This window comes from Bombus affinis, chromosome 15 (assembly GCF_024516045.1).
Source record: "Bombus affinis isolate iyBomAffi1 chromosome 15, iyBomAffi1.2, whole genome shotgun sequence".
In the NCBI taxonomy this organism is placed as follows: domain Eukaryota; kingdom Metazoa; phylum Arthropoda; class Insecta; order Hymenoptera; family Apidae; genus Bombus; species Bombus affinis.
Window position 1 is genome coordinate 461435 of NC_066358.1, and position 20276 is coordinate 481710.

A 20276-nucleotide genomic window follows, 5' to 3' on the forward strand; every position below is an offset into this window, starting at 1 on the left:
CGTTTATTTTAACTTTATAAGTTAAATTATATTTTAATTTTATTGAATTTATCCTACGAAATGTAAGAAAAACATAAATATAAAAAAAGCTCTACGTCATTTCTCATTTTACATACGTAATAAGTACAAACTTCTAGTTCAAATATCTTTTAAATTAATTATTTTTAGACAAGATATTACAAACACTATTATTAATAATTTTAATAATTTCTTATAAAAAATCAAAACTTGCATTCATTAGCGTATAAAAAAGAATGTATTCTTGCTGAAGAAACTGATGAACTTGAAAACGGTAACCTTAAAGGAATAAAGTCGCGAATCGCAGTATTCACACTTCTCAATCAACAAACGTAATACAATTCTCTGCCTCGAAAGAACTAATGAAAGTACATATTTAGGAATCCAACTGCTGTTCAAAAATACTCAGATATGTGTCTATTTTTTACCATTTAATTAAAATACTGTGAATAAAAAAATCAGATATTATGTGGTTTATATATATGTGGTTTATTTAGGAATCCAACTGCTGTTCAAAAATACTCAGATATGTGTCTATTTTTTACCATTTAATTAAAATACTGTGAATAAAAAAATCAGACATTATGTGGTTTATATATCAGTATTGAAATAAAATATATAAATATATTAAAGTTCCGTTTTTTAAATTTAATGGAATTACTTAAATTCAAATTTTATTTCAAGTTTATGCAAAAAAAATTAGTTTAAAATCGTTTAAGATTTTTATAACCCGACGATGTTTCATGGTACCTCTCATATAAAAATGAATCGTATATGCTTTAGTATAAGATGGTACCGAATCTCAAAGGTAACACGTTTAACTCGACAAAGAGAAGATTTCATTGTGTACACGTGACTGAGGCTTTTTGATATTAGGTTAATTTATATTGTTACATTTTTTAAAGAATTTAGTGTTATAATCAATTTTTTCGGGATGGTAATTTTTATATTACCCACTTGTTTTATATTACACGTGATTGTTAGTTATCACCACCACTATATGCATTTATGCCCTACTGATTATGATAAATACTTATACTTAGGATATAATATTATTTGAACAGCTTTTAAATATCTAGAATAAGAATTGTAACACCTAATTGAATATAGATGTCAGAAGTTAATTTCGAGTGAAATGAAATTATTTTTGATTTAAAAGAAACAATTGTTTCTTTTTTAGATATCCATTTTCGTTATGTGCCCGCTTGCAGTCAGGTTACTTAAATTCAAAACTTGTATAAACAAGACATTCATAGACCCGAGTCATTTAAATTCTAGTAACTTAACCGACCTAGAGAGGGATTCAGTATTCTTATACTTGTAAACGGTAATATACATATACAGGATCCGGTAGAATAACATGTAAAAGCGGACACAATGTAATTGTATAAAAATAAAAAAAAAGAAAAATAAAATTTTTTAATTTTCGGTTTAGTTTTCGAGAAAATTGAGTTTGAATATTTATCAAGTATACTTGAACATGGCTAATTCCGTACCGAACAAAACTAAATAATCGACAGGAAGTCATATTACGTACAAAAACAAATCGAAAATGTAGAATAAAATTTTTTCTTGGGACGCTGTATTTCAAATAAATTGAAAATTTATTTCAAATAATTTGAAAATTTATCATACACATGTACTAGGCCTATTCTTAGCGAAACATGTTCAAACTACATTTTCTTAAAAATGAAGCTTTAAGCGGAAAAATCTTATTGTATATTTTCGATTTATTTTCACACGCAAAATGACCGCTTGTCGATTATTTAATCCTGACCAGTCCGGAATTAGCCATGTTCAAGTATAAATTTTTAAATTTGATTCTTTCGAAAACTACACCGAAAATTAAAAGAATTTTATTCTATCGTTTTTTCTTATTTTTACATAAGGAATTATATCGTTCTTGCTGTTACTTGTTATTTGATCGGACCTTGTATATAGCCATTTACACAACGATACTACGCGCATCGTGTATCGCGGTAAATTAGTCTGGCTAGAATAAAAGTCGTCAACGAAGCGTTACAAATGCACGTTTTTTTCAATCTACATTGGCTGTGGATTGCCCGCTAATTATTAAAGAAGAAATTCTCTCAATTATACGCCAGGACGTTGACCTGTCTATTTGCAAATGTCGCGACGGTGAAAAGTAGAGTTTATCGGACGTGGATGGTAAGAGATCGATAGAACAACGTGTATAACGTTCCGTTCACGTGCGAACATACTAAGATATAAGCAGGTACACTTTTATGACTTACAGTAAATTTATTTCACAATGTATTTTCCCTCCCTGGCATGGCCAGTTTTCATGTTTCTTGGTTACAATTTTGGAGAATTTGTAGTACTGTTACGAATGTTTCATAGTTATATGGTAAAGTAAGTTACGAATTGAATGGATAAATGTATTAGGTTGTTGCATAAACATGCCACTTTTCTAATAAACAAATTATTTGTATATTGTTTTGCTTAAAAAGCATCGATTTTATCAATTCTAAGACACCAAGATCCATTACTATCTTCATTGATTTGATAATATTTTTAAAGTAATTATATACATATTTTTTACTTTTTTCCAAGTATAATATACAGTTTCCAGATCATTTTTCCTTTTGAATATATACTTAACTGAACTGCTCCGAAATAATAAATGTATGGATACAGATGATTCTTACTATAAATAAAAATTTGTATTCTAACTAAAACAAATTACGCTATTAATGCCATAAAATAAGTATTACCGAGAATAGTATTTATTATGAAACAACCTGATATTAGATTATCCTATATGTATTGCAACTCTTTTCATATATGTATGTATTAAATAAAGATAAACAATTACGTATCGATAATTAATCACTGATATATTTTTTAGATTAATTTTGCTATAAAATCACAAAATCTTAGGCGTATGTTTCGTAACATTCTGCATATCATTACCTGAATTACGATAGCTTTTCTATCAGCTTAATAGAATTTTCTGTAAATACTTACTCCATTGCTTGGAAATTAGATAATAACAACAGAAAATACAAATATGATAACAAGAATAAAACAAACGACTTTTTTAATGTAATTATTTTAATATTTTTATATAATAATTTATTTATAATTTATTCAAGTATCACTTTATAAATTTTTAGATTTTTATAATTTCTATTAAATATTTGTTTGAAACTAGAATCATCGTTTACGACTCATAAACATATTATATTTATTAATATATATTAATCACAAAAAGCAATTGTATAAACATTTCGTTCACAATTTCAAGCTTTTTTCGCAAATTTTTCATTTATTATAATAACCGATGGATATAAAATAATTGAGTAAAGAAATTAATGTTTAACACGTTGAATGCCACGCTAGTTTTTCAGGGATTGCCCGTAGCGCCACGATGAATTTTTTAATATGCGATACATATATAATGTTCAAATATTACCTATAAGAAATATGTTACAATGGATTTATCTCACTGAGGTCACCGGTGACCCCCGTGGCGCTGAAATGCGATATATTGAAGAGTTATTGCTCATTAAGGTAAAACACGGAAAAATCATGAACAAAATATCATGATAACGAAATTAAGGTTTCCATCTTTCCATATGAAAGCTTGCTGAGAAAACCACGTCATGAATTAAAAGCAACATTGGGAAAGGCTAGAATTGTGCGACGATTTTGCAAAATATGTTATGAAAAAAACTAAAAAACGCTAAGGAAGACAACTACAAAAAACTGTAGTAAAAAAAGTCGTGACATATTGTGAAGACTGTGCTAGTTCACCCTTTCTTTGTTTGGAGTGTTTTCAATACGACACATCGCAATATGTACACATAATGGATCTATATTTCATGTATAAATAGAACTATTTTTATGTGTTTTATACTGCATTAATTTCATCACACCATTGTAGTAACGATATTAATGATAATGATGTTTATAACTATTAACATTTGTTCAAATTATATGTTTCTACTAATCTTGGCGCGTCGGTCACCGGTGATTCCCCTGGCATTCAATGTGTTAAGTATAAGATTAGGTAGTATACTGTCACTGTAGTTTTTACATTTAGATGCATATCCAAGTATGTGTGTACATTGAAAACATTGGAGAAAATTTATTAATAAACCGAGTATTTCAGCATCGCGTCCGTCAACCTTGTTTCGTTTATTTGCTATATTCGGCTATATTTAACGTTCGTTACATTACAGCACTCGCGATTCGTGATAACCCAACATCGCTACCCTTGATTAATCATGGAAATTGGCGGAGAAATCATAAAAAAGGACGTAAAATCAACATGATGATTGAAATATAATTGTAAGATGAAACAAAACAAATATATGATTATAAATTTACTAATGTTATATAGGTACATGTTATCTTAACTATCTTAGTATATGTAACATGGACATAAATTAATGTAAAATTTTTAGAAAGAACATTTAAATAAACTTCGTTTTTGCAAAAATCGAGTTTGAAATTTGTAAAATATACATATTTCAATATGGGTAATTCCGGATTGGGCAGGAACGAATAATCGACAAGAGGTTATTCTACGTACGAAAATAAGTAAAGAATGTAGTACAAAATTTGTTCATAGAGCGCTTCGTCTTTAAAAAAATAAGATTTGAAAATTCCAGGCCTATTCTTAACTAAACACGTTCAAATTCAATCTTTTTGGAAACGAAGCTTTAAACAGAAAGATTTTATTGTACATTTTTCACTTATTTTCATATGTAAAATGTCCTCCTGCTGATTGATTACTCCCACCCGGTTGGTAATTACACAAATTCATATATACTAAATAAATTTTCAAACTAGGCTTTCTCGAAGACGAAGTCTCAAATAAAAAAATTTTATTCTATGTATACATTCGATTTATTTTTTCATCTAGAATCACTCTATATATGCAGCCGTTTTAAAATAAATGTTCTAGTAAGAAGTAACCGAATAATCTAAAATGAACATTAGCCAACAAATTACATATACAATAATTATTTAAATTACAATAAGTATCGTAATTAGTTCGATCTTTAAACTTATATGAATATTGCTACTGATTTTTAATATGAAAGTACAGAAAATGTATTTTAATAATTCAAAGAATAATTTATTAATAACCATTCACTTCAACATTTGAAATATATATTTTTAAAAATGTTAAAATGGAACCGATTCTTTAATTTTTCTATTTTATGCAAATATACTATGTACATAAACCTTTCAAAATATTTCTTACTTTCATTTTGCAAAATGCCTCTGCAAAATGTTTTTGCAAAATTATTTACAGTTTGAACCCTAAATATTAATTAATTGTTAAAACCCACCAACCTACATTCTAAACTTCCAAAACATGTCGCACGATACAACGTAGAGACACTGATCCTATATCGATTGCGTCCGAAAGTGTAATTTGATAACAAAAATAATACTACAACAACGACGGGAAAATATCGCAATATCTCTTAAACTTTTTCAATACTATATATCATTTTACCACGAAAAATTAATACCAGTAGAATAAAAAATAAATAAATAATGAATTTAGCAATAAATTTAATAAGTATCGGAAACATAAATACAACGAATAATATTTCTAATATTTTATTTCAATACTGTATAAACTGGAAGAATTTTGCTGTTGGGCAGATTATTTCAAAATACTGTCATAAAGTCTTTCGTGTATTGCCTTACGGGTACATTCAAAGAAATATTCAGTAGGTAAAATGCTTCTTTGTGACACCAATTCAATTCTAGCTAAAACAATGCACGAATTTCAGAGGTCAGAAGAGTACTAACTCGTGAAAACCATCAACCAATTCTTTCAATATTTCTTCTACAATACTATTTTAAATATTAAAATATATGTAGAAAAAACAATTACTTGTCTTGAGTAATCACATGTAAATAAACACAAAAAAGACCAATAGAATAGTTATCGCTAAACTGCAGATTTCTATGCAATATCATGTTTTTATGAATGTAACTACAGAAGTAGAACCCAGTTCCTGAGTTTAATGTTTTATCCAACTGTATCTTTCCAACATCGGATAATATTTCAGAAAACAAAATATGGAAAAGTTGTTAAAGGTATGCATCATTTTCCGTTCAATTTTTCTTAAAACATTAAGAATCTTCTTTGACAAAATAAGAGTAAGATTGAATTTTAAAAATTCATAATCGGATTAAATAGAGATTTGTGTCATCCACCAAATATTATAACCAATACTTTATTTTACATTATATTTTTATATAGGTATTATGCACACTCTGTATATTTTTACACTGTATATGTTCTACGCATAGACGTTCCAGTGAAGATTATTCGCTTTATCTGAAAGGACTTACTTTATAGATGGCTAGCCTGAAGATTTTTCAAGTCACCGACCTATGTTAAACCAGATCAACATCTTCTGTCTTGAACTCCAATAATAAGTGTTTTTTTTCTCACGCGCGTTACTTTTTATCAGTTTTTCACGGTAGAAACTTAAAAATTGTTTTCACGTATAAATTTCTTGTAACTGTGCAAAAGAAACATTTCTCGATAAAAATAATACTGGCAAGAGACGAGAGAGGTGTACAAGAGACCTGCCTCCTACCGTTGTCGTTCGAAAACTCATGGTGCGAGCTTGATGCGATCGTGTGCTGCTTCCCCCACTCCTATGAAGTTAATCGTAGTGGAGAAACCCCTCATGTTGTTCGTATTTCGAACCTGACTCTTCGTGTATACACGAATACGTGTGTATATACACTATCGCTCAAAAGTTGAATACATATGTTACTGATAAAGGATTCTTCAATTTTGCACACATTACTTGCAATTGACACTTTTATTTTATATACAATTTTGTATATACATTTATTATTATTATTATGTATGCATAATAACGCCTTGTAACGCCATATTATATGTATACATGTACATAATTTCTAATTTCTAATACTACACCTCTAATTTCTAACCTACATTATCTAAACCTTATTATTCTAAATCTGTATGCGAGTTACAAATAATACGTGATATTAATATCTTTGCACATACAGAAATTGCTAAATGCGAATAAAATGAAAGTTCTAAAATTCTAATTGTCCTTTACACATACAGAAACTTTTGACGGATAGTGTATGTATGTATATACACAGTCTCAAACAGAACGTGGTCATTACATATTCACGAACCGTGTATGTGTACGACGTAGAGCATAGTGCTCCAAGATTTTTTATAAAAATTTATTTTTTGAATACTATTTATAAATAAGTATAGTAAAGACAATAAATATAGTTAAATCGTAAAAAACGTATACGTTCAATTATATGAAAAATAATAAGTAATTATATATGCAAATATTACTTAATTAATTACATATACATGTAAAATCATGACTATTTGTAGCGGTGGTACACGTAATAGATGCGGAGTATACGAAGACATCGATATACGTACATATAATAATCACTCTTTAATATAAATATATTAAAAATATAATCCTAAGAATATCTGTGTTTCAAAATATCAATACATATCAATTTTGCCTATTACGTATTTTAGTTTCTAAATGTTAGTTAGCATTTCTTTATTATTTTCAGAAATTATTTTCATCATTTTCAGAAATACTGCATGAAAACCTCCGGTACACTTTAACTTTGATTAAACTCACATTGATTTTGTGATTTACATAGTAACACAAAATTTAAAACTGCTTGCAGATATCATTAAGGATCATTCAAGCATGCTATGCGGAATTATAAAAAAAATCGTGACTGTTATTGCCATACCAGCAAGGAGTCTAGATTATATGATAGGACGTATACATATGTATGTATATATATGGTATTACATTACACAAGTATACACACGTATATGTATGTGCATAGTAACTATGCACATGTATACACTACACTGTCCGCTTATCTATACAATATAATCTACGTAATCGCGATTTCATTTTTCTGTCTCGAAAATATCAGATCTACTTCAGACATAGCTTTAACAATTACAGTTAAATATTTAATTATTACAAACTAGATGTTAATGTTTCAAGGGATTTTTCTTTTTTTTATAGTAGTTCTTTTATAGTATATTTTTAATTTTACAATCTATTGTATTTGCTTGAAATAATTTTTGGGGTGACATATATTTTTTCACATCCTTTCACGCTTGATTTCTTTTTACAATGAAAAGAATCTTTATACTGCTCTGCCCCTCTTTTGAACGCCCTCCGTGCCCTTCGATACACGTGATTTGTTCTGCAACACACTTCCATGAATAAGTAACATGACAGACGAGGAGACTATATTAGAATAGGAGGCGGGGCCTTAGGGCGCCTCACGTAAATACTACTTTACACATACACGTGTCTCCTTGCAGTATTAAAGTCTTTTCTATCTGATAGGAAGTATACACAAGACCTGCAAATCATTCTATATTCTAATTGCATACATGGAAATAAGTTACGTATGAAAATATATACATATAAAATATTTCACCTATGTAACAAAATTTAATCGCACCTAAAAACAATTATTCAAAACTGAAACTTTCTAAGATTAGACTTAAAAATTTATACGTTTAAATTTCTTAATATGAATAAATGTTGATTGAAGTTGCAATATATTGTTATTTAAACATTATTCATCTATTCCAAAAAAGGAAGTATTGAGAAATTGACACTTTGAAACAACTTCCGGTTTCTAGAATTATGCAATACACGTAGAGGAAACTATTTAATATTCTTCTAAGTCATAAGCACGTGTATTTATTAATACTGTGAAAAAAACGTGATAAAACTTATGTACCCATACCCTATAAATTAATCATTGATATTTGACATTCATTAATTTATGGATCCTTGTAATAATGATATATAAATGAGTTAGTAAAAGATACAGGAAATATAGTTTCTTAATCAAAATATATATCTTTTAAATGACGTGAACATGTCAAAAAATTATAATAAAAAGTAACCTTTTTTTAGGTATGTATTTTTTTAAATCAATAAAATATTTTATATATGTATGATCAAATTTTTCATTAAATCTTTCTTTAATTGTAACTTTTAATTAATTTCAATTTTCAATTGAAATTTACTCAAAAAGTTTATTTTAAATTTCTTAAAAGATGTTTTATGTAATGTAAAAAGAATTTGAGCATTTTTTCGAATTGGACGTCGCCGCAGTTAATTCCGTTTCAGCGGCGCTCCTGTCGTATTAACACAAGTAATATCCGGCCACGTTAAAATAGCTTGTTTGGTTAAAATATTGGCCGGGTCCTTGATCAATTAATTGAATAGTGTATCTTAAAATCTTTTCCGAATTTAAATGTGAATAATTTATAAAAGACACTAAACTAACGAAGAATGAACTACTGGTCAATTTGTTTGCTGCTTGTCTCGTTGTTTGGTACTATATTACGTACTGGTGGTGTCGAACTATCCTTCGAACTACCTGACAATGCGAAACAATGTTTCTACGAAGAGATCAAACAGAACACGACAGCAATGCTCGAATTCCAGGTACATAGATTATTTATTATTTAATAAGATACTTCTTTTGGTAATGTGTAGTTATTAAAATAAAATTTACAAGCAATATATGTAGTTTATTTCGACGCAATAATGTCAGCCACATTTAATTTTGTAATCGTTACCAACTTGTCATTGAAACACAAACATGTTGCAACTTTGCAATATTGACACTAAAATTTAACATGTTTTCCGAAGAATTCTTTTATAGGTTATAAAGATGATGTGATTTCAATCAAATAAATGTTTTTTAGGTTGTAACAGGTGGACAATATGATGTTGACGTAATTTTAGAAGCACCGAATACAGAAATCATTTATAAACAAATAAAAACACAATTTGATTCTCATCAATTTACAGCATCAATGTCAGGAGCATATAAAGCCTGTTTTAGCAATGAATTCTCAACATTTTCACATAAACTTGTTTACATGGATTTCAGAGTGAGTGATCAATTATTAGTTGGGGAGCATGTAACTGTTATGACACAGGTAATATATGTGTCAATTATTTTTATATTATATGTAAAATATAAAATATCTTGTTTGTAAGATCAAAATAAAAGTCATATAAATATTTTGTTTTAGATGGAGTCTTCGGTTGAAGAAGTACATAAGCATTTGAATAGTATTTTAGACTATCAAACACATCATCGATTAAGAGAAGCGCAAGGTCGTAAACGTGCAGAAGATTTGAATAATCGTGTGCTTTTATGGTCCGTTATGGAAACACTTACAATTTTGATCATATCTGTGGGGCAGGTGTATGTTTTACGGACCTTTTTCACAGAAAGAAAGCGTTAATACATTCATTAGTGCATCTGAAAATAATAATACATTCTTTGTTCGCAATACAATAATTAATCCGTCAGAGTAATGTGGGACACCATCATATTTAATGTTTCACAAATTCTACCAATTATGGTGCCATGTTAACTTTGGCCAGTTGTTTGTTGTGTCCATGCCTATTTTGGGCTGAAAAGTACAACTCCAAAGATACGAAATAATTTAGCAGCAGAAACATGTGGTTTCCTGGAGTATGAGGATGTTGTGTATGCGCGTTCATGTGTGTATAATTTAAATTAAGTTATATAAAGCCTAAGACATTTTAACAAGTACCTGCTCTATTACGAGCTATAAAGGGAATGTGGAATCAATTGGACTGTCTCTTTTAATGATAAATTTTTAAGTTATAACTGTACTTTGGCATTGACAGTGTAACATTGTCATGAAAAATACATTTTTCTTACTGTGAATGTGTAACAATAAACTAGAACATTTGCGTATGAATGTGTTACTTTTTACGATTACTTTTCCCATCTTACTGAAATATTAATATAACTTGTTACAATTGTACTTAATGTATTGAGTGACAAATAAAGAATATCTCAAATCTGCATTTTGTATAATTAACAGAGAAATATGTATAAATTTTACTTTCTGAGTTCTCCTATATATATCCTTTGCTTTACATAACTTAGGATTTATATAAAATAAAATGGCAAATCCTCGTATCCGAAGAATTAGTGCATTATCTTTTTTAACTAATTTATAAAAAAATAATTTTAGCATTTAAAGGCGTAAAATATAGTATATCTATTACTAATTTTTATCAATCTGTAATTAGAATATGTGGAATATGTATTCCTACATACACACAATAATATTAATATGTAGTAATCAATTTAAATTCCGTTTTCACGGAAATACGTATCTTTTAGACAGCCGGCAGAATAACCTTACTGTTACATTCACTTTAATATGTTGACACGACACAAGCAGACTAACAGCTGTTATAACCAAGAAAGAGACGTAAACAAATTTTAGTAAAACTATTAAAGTTTTATATTATGGAGGTAAATTTTTGAATTCTCACGTATCCAATTCAATATTTATTTTTATAAGTTATTAAAACCCATTTATTTTATTAAATGTATATATAATCAATAATTATTTTTTAACAAAAAAATATTGTATTTATTTAATGCAAGTATAATGATAGTATTTCCTTGTATTTTTTATCACAATAAGGCTTATAATCTTTAATTTTATAGAATTTATAGAATATACTTCTATATGTCATATACTTTATAGAATTAATTTATGATTAAAAATATATTAAATTTACTAATAATATTTCTAATGTGATAGTTTATTCATTAATGTTTTCATAATTTTATATAATAACTTTCTTATTTGCAGTATGTGTAATACTTAATACAATTTAAATTATAATTGATGTTATATCTTGTTTAGGAACAGGATATTCCTATTGATATTAATATTGGAAAATTATTAGAATGGTTAATAAACAGAAGACATTGCTCTAAGGACTGGCATGTAAAAGTTTTAAATATCAGAGAAAAAATTAACAATGCAATACAAGATATGCCTGTTCATGAAGAAATTGCAAAATTACTATCTGGGTCATGTATGCTACATAAATATTTTACATTTTATTTTGTTCATAATTCAATTTACATTTATTATTTAATTTTTATTCTTTCAGATATAAATTATTTTCATTGTTTGAAAATAGTAGAAATATTGAAAGAAACTGAAGCTGATACAAAAAATGTATTTGGCAGGTATGGCTCACAAAGAATGAAAGATTGGCAAGAAATATTACGATTATATGAAAAAGACAATTTATATCTTGCAGAAGTTTCTCAGATACTTATAAGAAATGTTAATTATGAAATTCCAAGTACTAAAAAACAAATTCAAAAATTGGAACAAATACAAGCTGTGGGTATTTATTATATGTACATTGTATATTATTATATTTTTATAAATAATATAACATATTTTTACCAGGACTTCGAAAAAAGAGAGGCAGATCATAAAAAATCAGAAAATGCAGCTAGGTCGGAATTTAACTCATTTTGTAAGCAGCTAGGTATTCCTGGAAAACAAATTAAACAGGAATTATCTGAAAAAGTAAAAGAACTTCCAGAAATTTATGAAAAAATTGCTAAAAAGATTAAGTCATTAGAAAAAGTTGTAGAATTCTATTGTGGTTTTGTTAATTATACTCTTGGTAGACAGTATGATGATGGTTGTGTTCCTATGATACGATACATAGTTGGTATGCTAAATTAATAAAAACATTTTTTAAAAAATGTCATACATATATTATGCTAAAAATATTATAAATTAATTAGATAAAGGAAATACTACTACATATGAATGGATTTATGGCGAAGCTCCATTATCAGTTAATGAACCACCTTTAAATATAAGCTTAGATAATGATGATCTGGAGAAGAAGAAAGTCGAAGATATTGATAACGTTGTATGTGAATCATTGTAAAATGTTACAAATAACTTAGAAAATTTTTCTAAATGTTATCGTCATTAATTTAGGGAATTGATTTTGGAGAAATTGACATAAATGGCGGCATAAACTTCGGCGCTGTTAATTTAGAAGCTGGGGGTGAAATTGATTGGGGTGATGGAAATGTAGAAGAAGCTGTACTTGGAGATATTGATTATAATATTTCTTTAGAAGAATCTGGTATAGTCGTAGAAGCAGCTGGTCATGAAGGTGGAATTGCTACTGGTATTGAAGCATACACAGTCCTTGATAATCCATCTACTAGAAATGATTTTATTAACCAGTTGTTTGAGGTATATATGTTTTTATCTTTTCTAGTTACAAACATAATGCTTTCAGTGATGATTAAAATTTATTTTCTAAAACAAATTATTTTCTTATAGCTGGAAGCATTCCTTAAATTACGTTTATATGAATTCAAAGGTGACGATAGCGTAAATTTCTTAAGCTTCAGTCAATTACAAGATTCATCTTGTATTGTACAAAATTCTACATTAGAAAATAGTCAGAATATGTTAGATAACGTTCAAGTTGTCTTATCTGAAATTTTGGATACTAAAGTTCAGCACTTACATAACATAAAACATTCTGCGAGGTAAACCAAATAATATAAACATTATATTTATATATTATTTTAAAGAAAATAAAAGTTTATTTTTTTTCATAGATATGTAGATGTCTTAACTTCATCATTAAAACAAAAATTAAGTTTAGTTGATAAAATGATAGCTTTACAAAAATCTGTGAGAGAGAAACGAGAAAAGTGTGCACAAGAAGTTACTACTGTTCGACCTCTTCTTCAACTTCTTATACAGAGAACGAAAGGACTACAAGTAGAGGTATCTGCAATAATTTTTGTTAATAAATTTCATCTGTTAGCATATATTTATTTATTAATTTTCTTTTTCTACTTATAGATTGAAAAAGATATCTCGAAAAAATATAAAAACAGAGTTGTACATTTAACTGGAGGTATAAATATGTTGTAAATAACTAAAATAAAAAGGAGAATATATCTACTGTAAATAAGATTTTATTGCAGAATATATAATATCATATACTATGTAAACAAATTTTCTGTATGCCTTTTTTACATTTTAATGAATACTTACTCCTTTAATAAAATAATAGGGATAAAATGAAAGACGACTGTTTCAATGTATTAGGTTGTCCCAAAAATTCCTTTCGTTTTATAAGGAAATAATAGATGCACAACATTTTTTGTTTTATATTATTTTATTGAATTATGTATGATCCATTTTGTTCTACTACTACGAAATTTGTTCTATTACTGCAAAGTAGATCATACATAATACAATAAAATAATATAAAACAAAAAATATCGTACTTCTATTATTTCTATATAGAACGAAAGAAACTTTTGGGACAACATAATATATTGTCTTGTTGATTTCTGATATTACAGAAAAATTTGTACCTTTCATAATAAATGTTACAATATTTATTAAAGTACGCTTCTTATCTTTGGTATGAACACAATATTATTAAATCATAAATTAATGTTCAATTCAGTTATTTATATTTTACAATTCCATACCAAATATTACATGATCATAAAAAGATTTTGCACTAATCTCCAAGGTGAAGAAGTGCATACAGCTTTGGTTGTTGGACACGGATAACGTTTTAAACATTCAGCAAATGAACGATCACATTCGCACAATCGCTGAGCACATGATCCAGATCCTCCCCAATTTCCATGTTCAACAGCTACGATATAGAGAAAAATATACTTCCAAATAAAAGTAAGTTATTTAAATAAAAATAATGTATTCTACGAAACTAACCGCATACTGGTTTGTAACCGCGATAACATCTCCAATAATATGGTACAAAGTATTCTGAAAATGTTGGACATTCTGTAGCATCATAGCACCAATCATGCATTTTACAACATCTATAAAAATAATTAAATTGTAATTTAAATTAATGTAATTTGAAATCTATGTTTACATCTTTTTATATCATTGTGAATTCAAATATTTATGCATAGAGAACTTACCTATCTATTCCATCTATTACATATCCTGAACCTAAAAAACCACAGTAGCATCCATATCCCTTATAAGCTAAAGGATTACATCCAGTGGCGCATACTACCATGTTATACAAATGTATCACACCTCTTTTAAATCTTTTGTGAGTTGAGATCTGTTCACTATACATTCTAAAACAATGTACATTTTCTGAATAATTAAAAATTATTTTTCTTGTAGTATAAAAAATTTTATACAGGGTTTCGGAAAGGTGAAGATAAGTATAAGTAAGAATAAATAAATTTATTAAAAATAGAAAAAAGAACTTATACTACGTGTTAATGAGATTAAGTAGCTAAAAAAAAGTTTACATGAATTTATGTCCAAAAATACTTCGTTGAAAAGTTACATAAGCGTTCAAAGATTTCTTTCTGGTAAAGTTGTTCTTAAGGATATTCTCAGATTATTGATATATGTAGATTGTCAATATTTCAAAGTTCTCAATTAAAAGGATCAGTATGTTCTGTCAATACAATATTGTTAATGGTTATTAATAAATTGCATTTTCGATGAGAACCTTATTGACAATATTCATGATTGGGGGCATCCTAAGACTCGTCATACAGATTCGTAAACAGACATAAATCTACCATTATTTCTACAACAGCAACAACAACATTCTTGTAGAAGAATGAAATTTCGAGCGTTTGTTATAACTGCCAAAACACTTGACAAAAATTTCTGAACGCTTATAACTGTTCAATAAAGCATTTTTGGACATAAATTGATATGAACTTTTTCTACCTATTTAATTAATAAGTTTTATCCCTACCTTTCCGGACACCTTGTATATGTATATGTAATTAAAATTAATATATCTTATATAAATATCTTTATTAAAAGAAGTAATGCTACACAAATTAGTATAATTTTATTAAAATAAAAGATTGCAAAGTATAAAAAGCATTAAACTCTTACGGTAGTTTATTGTCTCTTGTATGATTGTGTGTAAAATTAACAGATGGAGATTCATGTATATATCCATTTTTCTTTTGGTATTGTATAGGTATCGCATCCCATTTTTCATCATTTTGTTTTATATGAAGATTTTCTTTCTTCCGATCTTTCGTGTAGTTGAATAAAAGTTTATCTTCAGGTAACTTATACGATTCTCTATTTCTAATTAATTTCTGAGTACTTGGATTATTCTTGGCTATAACAAATATTTGGCAATAAATTAAGTAAGATCAAGAAACGTAATAGTTATTATGATATTATGCAAAAACAGATTAACTCGGATCACTTAATGATCGCCCTGCACGAAAATTTCTCTGCATATTTTCGAAGTTATTTTCAGAATAAACTATTCATTGCACGAAACGTACTTATGCACGCGCATCGTTTATTGTCATTACAAACTTATTTTATCTCCTTTCCAAGCTAGTTATCTTTGAAATTATTGTAATTTCTCTAGTAATTTTATGGTTCATCATCATTGTCTATATACGATTTCCATGAAATTTATAAATTTAAAATATACATATCACATAAAAATGTATTTATGTTTAGAATGTTATATATTCTAATCTATAGACGATATTAAAATTTCTAATACGAATTATTCATTTTTTTTTTTTTTTCGTTCCAATTGTTGATTTAAAAGCGGTCAAAAATGCACGTTTTCAACCGTTCCTTTTCTTTTCTTTCACGCTTACTGAATCCTAATCTCTAGCAACGAGACACACTTCCGTCTACGGCACATCTTCCGATTATGTCATTAAAAAAACTTATTCATTAACTGCTGTAGAGTAAACGCGTATTATTTTATGATTCGTTTAATATCAGGGGCTCAGTAAAGGAAGATACGAGAGATGGATTATTCATATAACTTAAGAAAATTGTGCGTAAAGCGTGCAAAAGCTTAATAAGGATATCTTTATGTTTTCAAACACTTAGATATTAGAATAAAGTTATCCTTTCCTATATTATTAAATTAAAATATTGTAGCTATTAGCATATCCCTATCGTAGAAACGTTTTGTAAAAACGTTTGTATGATCTTTTCTTTAGATGAATGCTGATCAACTGCTTCCTCTACTATTTCGTTTTTAAAAAAGAGTACCTGCTTGTACTACTTTTTCCATTAAGTTTCAAACTTCTTCTTAAGAATAATTTGCAAGAAAAAAGAATTTACAATTTGGTAAATTTCGTTGAAGAACCCAAATTATTTAACAAAATAATGTAACAATATTGTGATGTAATTAGATATAGCATGAGATTAGATTCTCATACGAAGATGGAGGAGTACCCATCATGGGTATAGGTAATAACATCGAAGTCGATGCATAAACATTACATTAATATATGAACATTGATAAAAATATATATGTAGCTTTCTTTTATTATTAAGTGGTCACAAAAAATATTTGCGCATACCATTATTTTTTTATCAGGTTTTACTTTTTATTCTCATAGTATCAAATTGTTATAGTCATATGAAAGCACTACCAAATGACACGAAATTTCATATACTTGAATCTAATTATTTAATATAAAAATACTATAACAAATATGCACAATAAAATGCAAATATTTTTTATAGCCACTGTAAATTATTATGACATACCACGACTTTGATAACAAGGCAGCGTTACAAATATCACAAGGGAAAGAAAGATGAAAATTTTTCGACGAGGTATCATCTGTGGCCAATTAGAGCTATAAAAAATTAACACGGCTTTGACTCTTCTGTGAATCATCGAATATATGTTTTCACAAATACGAAAACAAGCTTTTAATGTCAGCTACGAATTTTAAAGTTATTCAACATGTTACGACCCGTGGGTTCCAGTATCGAAGAATCGTAACGTTCCACACGTGAGCGCATTATTCACTACGCATTATCAATTACGAGGGATTCAGATTTATTGATCAAAATCGATGAAATCAAAGAACGTGGTAAATAACAATATCCTTTCATACTTTGAAATTATTCTCTTTTACACAATCTCGGACAAAGATCGTTATGTTCGTGAAATTCTTGAACATCCAAAAATCTTCAGATATCATTTAAAATTCATCTATGCAACCATCAATCTATATATTTGAACAGGTAAGTCTTCTTCCAAGCAATGTGATCCATCGACGATTTATTTAAAAAATACGCTCATTGCAAATATCACTTTCGTAAATATTTAAAAGTTATCAACCATCTTCATCTGTTGCACAAAATATTGTCTTTTTTATTTTAAAATCAGAACTTTTTTCGTTCGAGTAAATTTCTGTACCGCACTGTATCCACTGTTTTCCAAAATTAGAGCCAAAATCCTTTCATCGGCGGAAGAGTCAAATGAACACTGTCCAGCTTTATCAAATGCTTTTGGTTCATCGATTCCCTCTACCCTCTATGAAAATTTACCCCTTCCTACCACAAAACATTTGACGTGTCATGATTCACTGTTCTGCTGAATTCCGTGACTCCAAGTCTTTCCTTTGGAGCTAGCTACGAAGTACTCGAGGAACGGCACTTAGACTGGTCCTCTTCATCGAGGAGAAGAGACACGAGGCGCTTAGGCGCACTCTGAGAAACCTACTGTTATACTTTCGACGACTTCCTTGAAGCGGAGAATACTCAACAACTTATTCACCTTTTACTCGCTTTTTATTCATCTCCTATCTCGATCGCTGTTTCAATGGTTTATCTTTATAAGTATATTACTTCGTCTTCTTTTATTGTAGGTACCTTTTGATGGTTATAACTTCTGAAGAAGAGATAACTTTCGATATGATTATGTTTATTAGTCTCGTAATTTAATCCAGTTTCATTCACACACTATTTTTTATTTATTTTTGGGTAGTTTTATTTCTGTTTCTCCTTTTCAGATCTTTTAGCGAGTATATCCTTCATTTCACTATCTTGGAGTTGTTTTGTTAATACAGTGATATAATAATTTGATTTCTAATAAGTTTGTGTTGAAGTAAATATGTAACGAAAGCTATATAGAACGTTTTTATTTTTGTAAGATGAGATTTCGTTGTAGATGTGATCTAATTTTTAAGTAGTCCAGATCTCTCCCAAAACAAGCTCAGAGGTTAAAGGACAAGCGTAAATGATGCCGCAGAGATTGTTTTAAATTCAAATTCCACGATAATTTTGAACACAAGTAACAATAATTATTTTGCTGATAAAATTGTTTGAATGAATTTATGCCAAATTGTGTAACTTTTATAGAAGATTTGCATTTTTTAAAATTTACATTCTATAATCTTTGCAAAACATTATTTGTGAAATATCTACTTTTGTTAAATATCATTAAAATTCTGTGAAATTGATATCAATTTTTGATATATTATATAAATTTACATATATTAATAAGGTACAAAATTAAATATAAAACAGAGAAACAACGATGACATAATTTTCATTAAAAGTCCAAGATATCGGTCATATCCCAATAGTCAAGTATTGGGAGCAGAAAATTTACCCGTTGACCGACTGGCCGACGTAGTTTGAAATCGCAAAATAGTAGAACGGTAGAACCCAGCTGGTTCGTATTTACTGGTATAGTGAATGGATGTGCTACGTTGAATCTAGCGGTATTTCCTGTACTTGCAACAGATGTTTGATGCAGCATACATCAAATAATTTAAAAAATATAAGACTAATATTCATTTGAAATTTTAAGGTTTTATTACATACTCAAATTCTTTATCAAATTTCTGTGGAATACTATATCAAAATCGGGAAAAATTCTTTTGTATTCCATTATGGTTTCCTTAAACATGTAAAAAAAGTATTTAGCACGCCGTTCCATACCGAAAGTTGAAAAACTGACAGGCATACGAATCAGAATTGGACGTTATCAAAATAAATGTTGCTTTAAGTAGATATATATTATATGATCGTAAGCAATTTAAAGCAACGTTTATTTTGTATATATTATTGTTATAATATTATTATTATTATAATATTATTGTATATTACTATATATATAATATAAATACATATTATTATTTGAAAAATAAATTATCTTAATATTTATTATTTTAGTTGATATATATACGTATATCGTTGTTTGATTTAACCAGGAGGACAAACTTATTTTTCTGTGTTGCATTAGATTGCTACTGTAAAATTACGTACTTTCGGCAATTTTTTTTAAATTATTGGACAGTGTTTATTTTTACGAAAAATTTTCATATATAAATTTCAAAATCTGGGTACTTCCATCTTTTATACCCTGTTTTGTACTTTTTTTCTTCCCCGCCTTTTATGTTTCTTAATCCGATGAAATGTTTTGACATCAAATTTTTTAAAAGGTGAATATTTATAAATAGATATATGTATTCCTCATACATGTACCAAAAACTGTTATCTTGACTCCATCTTTAATTATTATTCGAAATAA

The 20276-nt window shown here is 28.0% G+C and overlaps 4 protein-coding genes across 13 annotated transcripts in view; 2 read left to right on the forward strand and 2 right to left on the reverse strand.

The window, feature by feature from the left end:
* Positions 1-6628, reverse strand: part of LOC126924761 (uncharacterized) — an 87725-nt gene extending 81097 nt beyond the window's left edge. For 4 of the 8 annotated variants that reach the window (XM_050739575.1, XM_050739579.1, XM_050739577.1 and 1 more), the window contains exon 1: positions 6364-6628. The gene's annotated coding sequence lies outside the window, so the exon portion shown is untranslated. The remainder of the gene's footprint in view (positions 1-6363) is intronic. The other 4 variants (XM_050739583.1, XM_050739582.1, XM_050739581.1 and 1 more) reach the window with 1 other exon arrangement.
* A 2584-nt stretch (positions 6629-9212) lies between these two features.
* On the forward strand, positions 9213-10821 carry LOC126924781 (transmembrane emp24 domain-containing protein 7-like). Of its 2 annotated transcripts, none has more exons than XM_050739620.1 (3): positions 9213-9527; positions 9791-9979; positions 10124-10821. In XM_050739620.1, the coding sequence occupies exons 1-3, from the start codon at positions 9372-9374 to the stop codon at positions 10337-10339; spliced, it is 561 nt and encodes a 186-aa protein (XP_050595577.1). In that variant the 5' UTR covers positions 9213-9371; the 3' UTR covers positions 10340-10821. The 2 variants fall into 2 exon arrangements, with proteins under 2 accessions (XP_050595577.1, XP_050595576.1); XM_050739619.1 differs by having other exon boundaries at positions 9216-9527; positions 9791-10027.
* A 431-nt stretch (positions 10822-11252) lies between these two features.
* On the forward strand, positions 11253-14400 carry LOC126924769 (CDK5 regulatory subunit-associated protein 3). 2 transcript variants are annotated; one of them, XM_050739597.1, is made up of 9 exons: positions 11253-11391; positions 11792-11966; positions 12045-12283; positions 12353-12623; positions 12700-12830; positions 12902-13165; positions 13256-13467; positions 13540-13711; positions 13790-14400. In XM_050739597.1, the coding sequence occupies exons 1-9, from the start codon at positions 11386-11388 to the stop codon at positions 13859-13861; spliced, it is 1542 nt and encodes a 513-aa protein (XP_050595554.1). In that variant the 5' UTR covers positions 11253-11385; the 3' UTR covers positions 13862-14400. The 2 variants fall into 2 exon arrangements, with proteins under 2 accessions (XP_050595554.1, XP_050595555.1); XM_050739598.1 differs by lacking the exon at positions 11253-11391 and having other exon boundaries at positions 11821-11966; positions 12045-12123; positions 12198-12283.
* LOC126924779 (uncharacterized) lies at positions 14265-18926 on the reverse strand. The gene is made up of 5 exons (XM_050739616.1): positions 17495-18926; positions 15848-16082; positions 14896-15060; positions 14681-14790; positions 14265-14603 (listed from the first exon to the last, which is right to left on the reverse strand). Exons 1-5 carry the CDS (start codon positions 17625-17627, stop codon positions 14437-14439), a joined length of 810 nt encoding a protein of 269 aa, XP_050595573.1. The 5' UTR covers positions 17628-18926; the 3' UTR covers positions 14265-14436.
* Positions 18927-20276: the final 1350 nt, after the last annotated feature.